At 51.2% G+C, this 12028-nt stretch overlaps 1 protein-coding gene and 1 non-coding gene across 2 annotated transcripts; one reads left to right on the top strand and one right to left on the bottom strand.

Moving 5' to 3' along the window:
* Positions 1 to 3607: 3607 nt before the first annotated feature.
* Positions 3608 to 3680, top strand: TRNAR-CCU. The gene has a single exon. It is a non-coding gene; the product is annotated as a tRNA-Arg (tRNA).
* Positions 3681 to 7477: 3797 nt separating this feature from the next.
* On the bottom strand, positions 7478 to 11035 carry ABHD15 (abhydrolase domain containing 15). The gene is made up of 2 exons (XM_021704476.1): positions 10167 to 11035; positions 7478 to 8003 (listed from the first exon to the last, which is right to left on the bottom strand). Exons 1-2 carry the CDS (start codon positions 11033 to 11035, stop codon positions 7478 to 7480), a joined length of 1395 nt encoding a protein of 464 aa, XP_021560151.1.
* Positions 11036 to 12028: the final 993 nt, after the last annotated feature.

Genomic DNA, 12028 nt, shown 5'->3' with positions numbered 1-12028 from the left:
ACTCCCTGATGTGGATGTAAACCCTCTGGTCTGATTGCCTCAATATTCTGTTTGCCCAGAGAATGAAGTGGCCTATTGTGTTGTGGGTGTGAGGTGATTCTACTTTAGGTTCTAATGGTTTGATGCAGGTTCTTCAGTTTTATACAGACCTCTGTTCTAGTCTATAGAACTCCCAACTCCTCCCACACACATGGTATATGGACACGTGAATATATGCAGTTATTGAACCTTGTAAAAACTTCAGAAGGTGGTCTCACCTTTTGATGATTTGAAAATCGTATTTTCTGCCCCTGTATGGGACAAATATCTAATATAGGCCCATTGCTTAAAACACTGTTAAAGTGACTATTTTTGTAAGAAGGCTAATTTGGGGAGAGGGAGTTTAATGTTTTTTATTTAGGAAAGTTTTAAGTGTCATTTAAAAAAAGTATTGCCTGGGGCGCCTGGGTGGTTCAGTTGGTTGGGCGACTGCCTTAGGTTGTGATCCTGGAGTCCCTGGATCCGAGTCCCGCATCGGGCTCCCCGCTCAGCGGGGAGTCTGCTTCTCCCTCTGACCCTCCCCCCCTCATGTGCTCTCTCTCTCTCTCTCAAATAAATAAATAAAATCTTAAAAAAAAAAAGTATTGCCTATTTTATTGAATAGAATATTGTCTGGAAAAGCACTTTTAACTTTTTAACACACCTTTGTTTTTTTTTAAGAGTTTTATTTATTTGAGAAAGAGAGAGTGAGAGAGAACGAGAGGGGGGAGGGTCAGAGGGAGAAGCAGACTCCCCGCTGAGCAGGGAGCCCGATGTGGGGCTCGATCCCAGAACCCCGGGATCATGACCTGAGCCGAAGGCAGTTGCTTAATCAACTGAGCCACCCAGGCGCCCTTAACACAGCTTTTTAACTCCTAGTATGGTGATACTGGGCTATTTTTGAGATTAACAATTTATATAGTGTAATTTGCCTGGGTCAAACAGCTAGGTGGGAGAGCCAAGATTAGATCCCAGATCGCCTATCGCCAGCATTTTCAACATCCTACCTTGAATTTGGAGGAACTCAAAAAAGGTTTAAGAAACAAGATTTCTTTCTGCTCTGTCCCTGCATTTGGGCTCTTTGGACTATCATGGAAGGGGAGAGTATTGTAAAACTTGTACTTCTAGCCTGTATCCACTACCAACAACCCAAAACAAATGTCTAATTTGTCATTGTCTAAATGCATCAAAGAGGCTCTGAGTTAAGTTCAGGGGTCAAAGCCTATCCTACCTGACTGTAAAAGAAATTTGAACATAGATAAAAGTTTACCAGAGCTTTTGACTAGCTCCACAGCCCTAGTGATGATAAGCTGGTGCTGTCACTTACATCTCAGAGATATTAGCTGCAGAACAAGGCTTTCCTGTGTGTGTCGTGGCCAATTAGTGACTTTAATTGCTACTATATCTGCAGATACTTGTTTTTTTTTTTTTAAGACTTTATTTATTTGACAGACACAGCGAGAGAGGGAACCCAAGCAGGGGGAGAGGGAGAGGGAGAAGCAGGCTTCCCGCAGAGCAGGGAGCCCGATGCGGGGCTCGATCCCAGGACCCCGGGATCATGACCTGAGCCGAAGGCAGAAGCTCAACCACTGAGCCACCCAGGCGCCCCTGCAGATACTTGTTCTTAATGGTAGAGGGAGACAGAGTTGCAGAGGGTGTTGAGGCTATGCAATAAACAACTTCAAGGGTTCCATTTATAGATTAATGTGCATGGCTTCCCCACAGAGGTGTGTACTAGAGCAGCTCTGAGGACAAATTCTTTCCCCTTTGTTACCATCCTTTACATTATGAAGTCTAAAATGGGCATTATTTATACTGTCATCTCAGCCAGGGACTAGGAGAAGGCAAAGTATGGTATAAATAGCACTGATTTGAGTTCTGGTCTTTAGCTCCATCACTAATAATGGTGAGATCTTAAAGTCACGTCTTCTCTGACCATAATTTATAAGAACTAGGAAAACAGATGTGTTTTAGCCAGCAGAACAAATGAACCAGCGTGAAACCTATTAACTATAACAAGGTTATTGAGTATGTGTATGTGTACACATGTTTGAGAAGGGGGTAGGGAGAGTTTGCCCTCAATTGGGCAACCCAGGACCCAGCTCATGTAGGCCCTTCCCAACTTTGCAGTGGAATAACGAACTTCTTGGCCTTATAAGAATTGGGGAATACATTCTGATCTGAAAGCAGGTAACACCTCATGATAGAGGTCTTTGAGCTCTGATTGATGAACTAAGTAGACTTGGAGAATGGGATCTCACCTACTTTTTACTATTTCATTATATCCTAACAGATCTCCTAAATTAAGGCCTACTGGGGTGCCTGGGTGGCTCACTTGGTTAAGCGTCCTCCTCTTGATTGCAGCTCGGGTCATGATCTCAGAGTCCTGAGATCGAGTCCTATGTTGGGCTCCTCACTCAGCGGGGAGTCTGCTTCTCCTTCCTCCCCTTCTCCCCCGCTCACACTCTTCACTCTCTAAAATAAATAAATCTTAAAAAAAAAAAAAAAAAAAAAGGGCCCCCGGGTGGCTCAGTTGTTAAGCGTCTGCCTTCGGCTCGGGTCATGATCCCAGGGTCCTAGGATCGAGCCCCACATCGGGCCCCCTGCTCAGCGGGAAGCCTGCTTCTCCCTCTCCCACTCCCCCTGCTTGTGTTCCTGTTCTCGCTGTCTCTCTCTGTCATATAAAATAAATAAAATCTTTAAACAAACAAACAAACATTAGGGCCTTTTTATAGTCTCAGTCTTTTCATATGGAACAACTTGTAAAATAACTTTCCCAAAGACACACATGTCACAGATAAAGTAGAAACTAGAACCCTCATCTCCAAGCTACTTCAGTACTCTATATTCAATGCCCAAATTACTAATTGCTCAGTGGGAAATATCTCTGTGTAGGTACCACCGATGATCAGGGAATTTTGAGCTTGCTGGGAAATTATTAGCCCAGAGCAGGAGGCCTGGTTGTTGATTAAACAGAGCTGCCACTGGTTAGTGTCAGGAGACACAAAGCTAGATGTACAGAAGTGAAGCAACAGCCGGTGAATACAGAATGTGCAGGGAGGCTCTGTTAACTTTGCAGGTAGGTAAGCATGTATGGCTCAGTACACAGAGGACTTCAGAAGACAAACAGTGCCTTTGTTTCTGGAGATTTAAAAAATAATGACATTCCATCGTTGCAGGGAGACTGCAATTTATTATTCAGAAGCAAACAAGTTGGAGAGAAGTTTTTGTTCAACCACACTAGTGATAAGTACTAGGGTATTACCTCATTATCATTATACAGGAAGGCTGGAGGCAGAGGGGCTAGAGACATTAAATTTTGATTAGTGTTAGTGTCTTTGTTTTAATGAAATTCCACTTTTCCTTCAAACTTAGTTCTCCTGGACACTTTAAAACATCCTCTGGTCACTTTGGCAAGGTTATTTTCATTAAAATCTTTATGTCATCTCCCAACTCCCAGAATCTGTATCAGGTCTGTGATCTTAATTCTCAAGCCAACCAAAAGTCTTTACAACCCACCGAGCTCATTCGCATTATTTCAGTTCACTGACTCCCAGATGACAAGAGACCTTCTATCCAATCTTGGGGCGCCTGGCTGGCTCAGTCGGTAGAGTATGCGACTCCTGATCTCAGGGCTGTTAGTTCAAGCCCCACGCTAGGCATAGAGCTTACTTTAAAAAAAAAAAAAAGAAAACTCATTTAGGACACCCTTATTTCTTGGCATATGTCCCCAAACAGGAGTCTAGCTTACATGTCCCACCAATGATGTGAGAATTCCTGAGGTGTTCATTCCGTCTCTGGGCACTCCCTGTGTATAACTTAGTCTTGTCTCTGCCAATGGTAAGAACTAGGGAAGATTTCTGATGCCATCCTTTGTGGCTTGGCTAGGGAATCACAGATCCTTATTGGCATTGTTACCAAGTTCTACCCAAGTGGCCAATTGTGTCTGCTTGTTTAAGCAGGGAGAGGAATCCATGCTAAAGTTCATTTCTAAAGGAAGATACCAAGGGTGGCTGACTAATGAAAGATCTGTGGTCTGGGTGGAAGATAAGTAGAGAGGAGCTTCTGACTCGGGGGTAATTTTGAGGTTGTCTATAAAGCCAAGCTGATACTTCCTGTGTCAAGGCCTCTTTTTTAACAGTACTCAAAAAGGATACCTTCACTCAAAACAGAGATGATAACTTCTCAAAGTGAAGATTTGGTGCTTTCTTCTACATACCATCATCTCTGGCCAAGACACCCTAGAAACCTATGTATAAAGAACATAAAATACTCTCTAAGAGAATTAAGTCATAGCAAGCACAGTCTTAGGTCTCCGAGATCAGAAGCCTTCAGAAGCAGTCCTTTGCTTCCTGCATTCTGATCCAATGGGAGGAGACAGAGGACTCCATCTACTTCTGAGATCATACCTCCTCTAAACCATTGTGTTTGGGGAGTTGTTGTTGTTTTCTCTTACCACTTGAAGGTGGTTATAAATAATGAAGAGACCAAAAGGAAGGCAAGCAAGTGAATAAGGCCTGCGAGGATCGCTTAAGACTCGAGACCTGGAAAACCCAATTCAGTGGTACTTCTTTGGGTTGTCTTAGTTTTATTTTGTTGTTTGTTTCTTGTTTCCTCAAACTCATAACTTGGGATTTTGTTCAAGGGTCACATATTGTCTCAGAATAGTGTGCCTGGGTTTCTTCCAGCTGGTTTCGTATGATTAGCTGTTCACCAAAACAGAGCCAATATGGGTGATTCCTTCAGTGTTAGACTGAAGTTCAGGGTCACCCAAACCTGCTTGAATAGGAACTGCACATTTTTGGCAGAATTTGCTGAAAAAACAGTGATGGGAAGATGAGAAAGAAGTGGCTTCCTGGGCGCCTGGGTGGCTCAGTTGGTTAAGCGTCTGCCTTCGGCTCAGGTCATGATCCCAGGGTCCTGGGATCGAGTCCCGCATTGGGCTCCCTACTCCTTGGGAGCCTGCTTCTCCCTCTGCTTCTCTCTCTCTCTCTCTCTCTCTCTCTGTCTCTCATGAATAAATAAATAAAATCTTTAAAAAAAAAAAAGAAGTGGCTTCCTGAGATAGGTTATAAGCACATGTGGCACAGGGGACACGGAGGAGAAATACTTAAAGAGTCTCTGTATTAGGGCTGTGGGTCCAAGGGAATGAATGAAGCCTGGGCTGTCGCTGAAAGAAAAATGTTACATGTATATACCCCCACCCCACCCCTGCAAGCTTGGCTTTCTTATAAAAAGGAAAAGAAAACCACTCACAATTTCTCCAAAAGCTTTTACCTTAAAGAACCAGAGTCCCAAGGTATCCGGCCTAGAGAAATAATCCAGAGCTCAGCCCTCGGGGCCCCGTAAGCCCGACAGTTTAAAACCCACTGGGCTGCCCCCATTTTGCGGTCAGTTCTGAATGATCCTGGGGTCCCGCATGGTGGGGGGCGGGGAACTGCAGCACCCTAATTAACTGAAATCCCTACTGTACCAGATGCTGGGGGGAGTGGGGTGGCCAGACGTTAGTAATTCTTCCTCAGCAAGCCCTAGATAGATGGATGCTGTAAACGAGCAGTAGAATGGCTTCTTTAGATTTCAGTTCCTCATTATTTCTCCTGCTCAGAAAGGGTGAAAGAATGTCGGATGGGGACCATGGAGGAGGGGGAGCAAGAAATGAGGAAGGAGGGAAGTGATTTTTTTCATGACAGGATAATGTGCCTTAGATATAATTGAGCATTGTCTGCATCTCAGGTGAGATTCTGGGATAGTTCAGAGTTTCTTCCTATTTTATTTATTTGACAGAGAGAGACACAGCTAGAGAGGGAACACAAGCAGGGAGAGTGGGAGAGGGAGAAGCAGGCTTCCCACAGAGCAGGGAGCCTGATGCGGGGCTCGATCCCAGGACCCTGGGATCATGACCTGAGCCGAAGGCAGATGCTTAACCACTGAGCCACCCAGGCGCCCTAGTTTCTGCTTATTTGATCTAGAACACGGCTGGACTAAGATTATCCAAACCTGAAATTATGGCCCCTGGAATTCCTCATACCGAGCCACAGGACATGGCTTTTGATAACATCTCTCCTCTTTAAAATTGGTTTGCTGTTTGTGAGGCCAGGAGGGAGCTTCCTGTTATAACAGGTGTGTTCTTTCTTGATGACAAATTAAAATAAAACTTCGTAGCAACACCTAGAACTAGATGTCCTATGATAATGTTTAATGGCCTAATTCAAACCAGGATGTGGGGATCAATCCGTGCCATGCTTTGCTTTACTCTGATCTTCAGCATTATTCCTCACAAAACCAAACACCATAAAACCAGCCCCTGAGTGGCCAGATCCAGGAAGAAGCTTTTTCTACATCGACACGGATGGCCTTTTGAATAAATTGAGCAGAAAAAGCGTGGTAATGTGAAATATTCATAAGTCACTGATTAAGCGTTTGCCAACCTCTTGCAACTTTTGTTTTCTCTGGTCCCAGATGTCTCTCCAGGCTCTGGAAAGGAAGAGGCTAGAAGTAGTGTCAGAAAAGAGGGCAACGACCCAGAAAACACCAAGGATAGCAGGTTTATACTCTCCACCACCTAGGAGAAGCCTGCACGGCAGAAGAAAACCAGCCCTGGTTAGGACTTTCTGGAGTAATATCCAGGAACGGTACTGGAGGGAGCAGCCAGAGTGCCCCAGAGGCTGGCGGACCCTGTGTGTGAGAACTCCCTCTTCCTAAAATCATCCTGAAGATCTCCCTAGGCTTGAAGCCCTAGTCTGAAACCCCGGATCAGCCCAACCGAGACCCTCAGGACTGGTCTGGAAGACCGGACCTCAGCCTTCCAGACGACGGACACACACTCTCTGTACCTTGTGGTCCTCACCAGCCCAGCCTCGGCACCGCACTTAACTGCCTCGGCTGCCTTTCCCACACTCAGGCAAGACTGACGCAGCCCCGTGGCTTTAGGAGGCCGCTTCCACGGCGGCCACAGCATGAAGTCAGCAGAGTGCCACAACCACAGAACCGAATGAAGGAAGTGGGACTGAGACACAAACATCCTGTCCTCACGACATTGAGTGGCTCCAGCTCCAGAATCAGGGTCGGAGGGCTGATTATTTATGTGGGGCAGAGCTTCCCGATGACGCACATACATCCATTTTCTCTAGAGTCCCTGCTAGGGACGGAGCATTTTCTCCTGAGTCCTTAGACTCAAAGGGTGCTATTCTTTGGCTTAGGAGGTCGGTGACTGGAGAGCGTGACAGTGACAGCCCAGCTGCGGACCAGGAAGAGCTGGAATGTGTTGAGCAAAGCCTGGGGCAAGAGTGTTCTCAGGGTAAAGTGAGCACCAGCTTGCTGGAAGTTCCATCTCTTTCCACAGACCAGTCTAGGAGAGGGGGGCTGAATCAGAGGCAAAGGCCTCCAACTGCAGGGCCCCTTCCGTCCTCCCGGCCTTTTCAGGACTCTGGCATGCCCAGCTCTGTTCTTGGGCCAGGTCTCACCTCGTATACGATCGCTTCCAGCTAAAGATCTCCTCCAGATTGGAAGAGGGAGAGGCTTCCCTCTTCTGCAGGGTGCCCCAGCGACGCCGGCCCCCCAGGAACGAAGTTCGGTGCCTGCTCAGCCCTTTCATCCTCTCTTCCGTCCGGAAGAACTCAGTCAAGGCCCGGAAGTACTCCAAGATGACCTCATGGCTCCAGGCTGGCAAGGGCTCCTGGCGCAGGAAGCCGCAGTGGCCTCCATGGTGACTGAGCAGGAGGAAGAAGTAGGGGTTGTTGTGAAACAGTTCCGTGGGTAGAAAGTGGTCCGGGGGCCCGCACACCGGGTCATCGGCGCTAGAGATACACAGCACAGGCACGGCGGCCTCGTCCACATCCCGGAGGGGGTCGTTGTGGTCCCAGTAGGTGTCCCAGCTGATGGGGAAACTCTTGGTGTGGCAGAAGAGGGTCTCCTCAAACTCGCGCAGAGAGCGGCTCCTGAACAGTCTGTGGGTGTCCACGGTGTCCTGCAGGGCCGAGGCATACCTGGCAGCACGACGCGGAACAGGGAAGGTAGGAGAGAGAGGGAAGAATGAGAGAACGGATCGACAGCAGGAGCTCCAGAGGGGCAGGCCGCAGGCCAGATTCTGGCCACAGAAGCATCCTTTGGCCGTATGATACTAAACTTCCATTTCATTGTCATCATTTAAAGATTTTATCTTGGGGCGCCTGGGTGGCTCAGTGGTTAAGCGTCTGCCTTCAGCTCAGGTCATGATCCCAGGGTCCTGGGATTGAGCCCCACATCGGGCTCCCTGCTCGGCAGGAAGCCTGCTTCTCCCTCTCCCTCTCCTCCTGCTGTGTTCCCTCTCTCACTGTGTCTCTCTCTGTCAAATAAATAAAATCTTTAAAAAAAAAAAAAGATTTTATCTTTTTAAGTGAACTCGATGCCCAAAGGAGGGACAGCAACCCTGAGATCAAGAGTCACATGCTCTACGGACTGAGCGGGCCAGGCACCCCACTGTCATCATTTAAAATCAGGAGAGTTCACATACACTGCAGATATTTGGGATCTCTTGGGAAATGGAAAGGTCTGGCAACATGGGCTGGCATTCAGGGCATTAACCTGCCTAGCCCTGGGGCAGCAAATGACTTCACAGCGGCTGATCCATAGTGACAGCTCTCCTCCTGACCACAACTCCCGACCTTCTAGGCAACCTGCTTTGAACCATCACCTCCTGAACCCCTCCTAGAACTCCCTGGCTCAGACTATTCAAGTGACATCCCCCCCCATCATTAACATTTTACTTCAGGTTATATTAGTCTGATATTTAAAGGTTAACATGCTGCCCAGATAATGGCAAACCTTGAGCAGTGATACGGGTATTCCTAGAGAGGGCTGAGCGGCAGAGGAAGTAGCCAGGAGGGTAAGTTCCCACATGGGAGCCTGAGAACCACTGCTCTGGGGAAGAGGGACATTTTTGCTGTTTCAACCTCCATGGAGAGAGCCTGGCACCCTGACACGAAGGCTGGGATGGGCAGCTCAGTGCTTTGGGTGGACCAATCCAGACAGCCAGTTGAATTTGGATGTGTGTCTCTGGCAAACATTCAAAGAGGCTTGCCCTGAGTTTTCCATCCTAAACTTCCATGGGCAGGACAGACCCTAAAGGTCCGGATTTCCTCTCCACTTCCCTCACCTTATCCGTCAGCCGGTGCCTCGAGTCAGCACTGGGTGGGGGGGGGAAGGGGGGAAGACACACGATCATTTGGGGATGGAAACTGGCAATTAAGCCATATGAGAACACCTTGCCTTGGACTGCTCTGCTGTGACAACACTTCGGGCCATTGTTGAGCTCAGGGTTTGACCTTCTCAGAACAAAATGGGGCAAGGAGAAAAAGAGAAATCACAATTGCCACCATTTTTTGAGCACCTACCCAGTGCTAGGATTTGAACTAACGTGGGTCTGACTGTACATCCCAGGTCTTTCTGCCTCACCACACTTTCTGCTTGAATGTCTTTGACCTAATTTTGTCACCTCCTAGGAAGGCAACAGTGCAAGCTGAGGCCTGGTCATTTGCTGTGGGAATGGTCGTTCAGGCCTCTTCAGTGCCAAAGCCTCACCTGTCAACCTAATGGTGGATTGCTCTCCTTTTGGAGATTTTTTAAAAAGTATGTTGACATATTCTTTACATTTTTGGATCAATATCGAGGAATATGCAAAAACCTCTGTGGGGTCCGGAGAATGTTAATAAATCACATACCACCAAATTTCTGATTCCTGTCACCTCCAGGCTCAGACGCTATAAGGAAACATTCTGGACAGACAATCAGTTGCAATTGCTTCCAGAACCCTCTTTGCTGATTTGACAAGCTGTGGGTTGTAAAGTGGTAAACTTGTCTGGTGCTACCTCTGCTTACAGGTGGGGCAGGTGCTCAGGTTGCTGGGACAGCCTGGGGCGAACCTGAGGCCATGGGGCCCCATGGCAGGAGTCCCTGTTCCAGCATAGTGATGTTAAGTCCGTCCATAGCTTTTAAACCTGTTTCCCTGGTTCTGTCTAGACTGGAGGGTTTGGACAGCCTCAGAAAGTGTGTGAAGAGAACTTTGTCCAAATTGCCCTAAACCTATGTGATTCGATTCCAGGCAGGGCCGTTTCTTCGTCAGCCCAAGATCCCTATTTCCGTCTTGCCGGCCTGCAGCCTCCGTTACCCACCTGCTGAGGGCCACCTTCTGGTGGAGCAGAAAGCCCCGCTCGTAGGGCCAGGGCAGGCCGGCCTCAAACCACTCGCGGCAGCGCAGCACGGGCGAGATGCAGGCAGCGCCGGTCACATAGCTGGAGGAGCCGCACTCGCCCAGGTAGGACAGCAGAAGCGCCGAGCCCGAGCCCTCGCTCACCGCGAACAGAGCGGCCGCCGGGTGTCGGAAGCGGATGTAAGTGACCGCCTCTTTGAGGTCGGACGGGTCCCCGAAAGGCTGCAGCCGGGGGCTGACCAGCGGGCAGCCGTGGTGGCCGCGGCGGTGGAAGATGACCGGGTAGTAGCCGCGCTCCAGGGCGAGCAGGCAGAGGCCGAGCACGTTGCGAGTGAGGCGCCCCCATGCACTGGGGATCACCAGCAGCACCGCGGGGAGCCCCCCGGCGTTGGTGACCCGCCGGCCCCGGGGACAAGGTCCCACGACCCAGTCCAGGGCCACCAGCCCGTCGTCCGCTAACTGCAGGTACTCCCGGGCCAGTTCAGGCCCCGGCCCTACCGGCAGCACGAAGTGGCAGAGGGTCTGCAGGTGGGGCCCGGAGAGCCAGGAGCGCGGGCGCGGCTCCAGCGCAGTCGAGCGTCGCAAGGCGCTCAGCAGGCACTGGGCCAGCGCCGACGGTTTACAGATGAGCCTGCACCCGCCGGGCAGCGGCTCCCGCCCGTCGCTGAACGGGGCCGCGGCGCCTCCGCCGTCCGCCTCCTCCTCGTGGTCCTGGCCGCGGGCCCCCGGCAGAGTCCTCGCTCCGACGGCGCGCCGCAGCCGCGGGGCCAGCAGGCCAAGCAGGGCGAGCGCGGCCAGGAGCAGGGCGAGGGCGGCGCCCCACGGCGGCATGGCGAGGTAGGAGAGCCCCCGGCGGGTGAAGGGTGGCAGGCGGCGGGGCCGTCCCCTCCGCGAGCTCCCGGCTCTGCGGGCGGAGCTGCCCAGGGCTCTCCTGCGCGGGGGTGGGGTGGGGGTGGGCGGTGGGCGCTCGGGATTGGCCGTGGCCCCGCAGAGGCAGCCAGTTCGGGCCCGGCTCCCCTCGCCCGCCCCCCCACCCCAATCCCGCCCCAGGCCCTTTGTACAGCGATTGCAACAAGCCGGAGCAGAAGGTGAAAGGAGCCTAGGCCACAAAAAGGGAGCGAGGACGCGCCAGCGAGCCGGAAGGGAGTGGGGAGGGCAGCGAGCTGAGGAGTGGGGTGTTGGCGGCACAGAGTGGGGAGACTCGGATCGGGGCACGGGGATAAGCATCAGAGTCCCCGCCGACCCCTCCCCTCGGCCCCGCTTAGTGTGTAGCTGCGCGGGGAGACCCTGAGTCGCTGCGCCCTCAGGGGCCGCAGCTGAGAAGTAGCAAAAGGAAGTGAATAAACCACAGCTCCGTGCTTGGGCTCTCGGGCTCCCGCGGGGCCGGGCAGCTGCAGCCGGAGCCACTAGCCGCTCCTCCCTCCCCAGGCTCGGCCGCGCTCTCTGACCTCGGTGTTTGTCTCGGCCCTGCGGGCACCCTCAACTGCGCTAGAGCCCGGCCGGGCGGGGGGGTCCGTCTCCGGGCCAGCGGGGGCTTGGCCAGCGTCCCGCCCTACAGCGGGTTTGCTGCCGGGGGCTGCTCGTTCCCTGGCCTGCATCAGCGTACCGTCCGGATCCCCCCCCGGCGCATGGGGCTCCCAGGAGGGGCTTCAGCTCATGGAAATCCTCAACACCGCTCCCTGAGAAAGACTTCCCCAGAAGCAACAGCCCCAAACTGGGGGAAAAGATGCAGTCAGGCGCGCTGCTAGGGGGATGCCTGTCACCCTGCAATGGGGCCGTGGCAGGGGCTAGGTTGCAGTCCCTTCATCACTTCAGTAGCTGGCA

This window comes from Neomonachus schauinslandi, chromosome 15 (assembly GCF_002201575.2).
Source record: "Neomonachus schauinslandi chromosome 15, ASM220157v2, whole genome shotgun sequence".
Classification (NCBI taxonomy): Eukaryota; Metazoa; Chordata; class Mammalia; order Carnivora; family Phocidae; genus Neomonachus; species Neomonachus schauinslandi.
This window is presented reverse-complemented; position numbering and strand designations above follow the sequence as displayed.

Bases quoted from the DNA above. Each gene is read 5' to 3' on its own strand.
- ABHD15 (XM_021704476.1), bottom strand. From the start codon at position 11,035: ATGCCGCCGTGGGGCGCCGCCCTCGCCCTGCTCCTGGCCGCGCTCGCC. The intron at 8,004-10,166 runs GTGGGTAACGGA...TCGTGCTGCCAG, and splicing joins CAGAAGGTGGCCCTCAGCAG to GTATGCCTCGGCCCTGCAGG.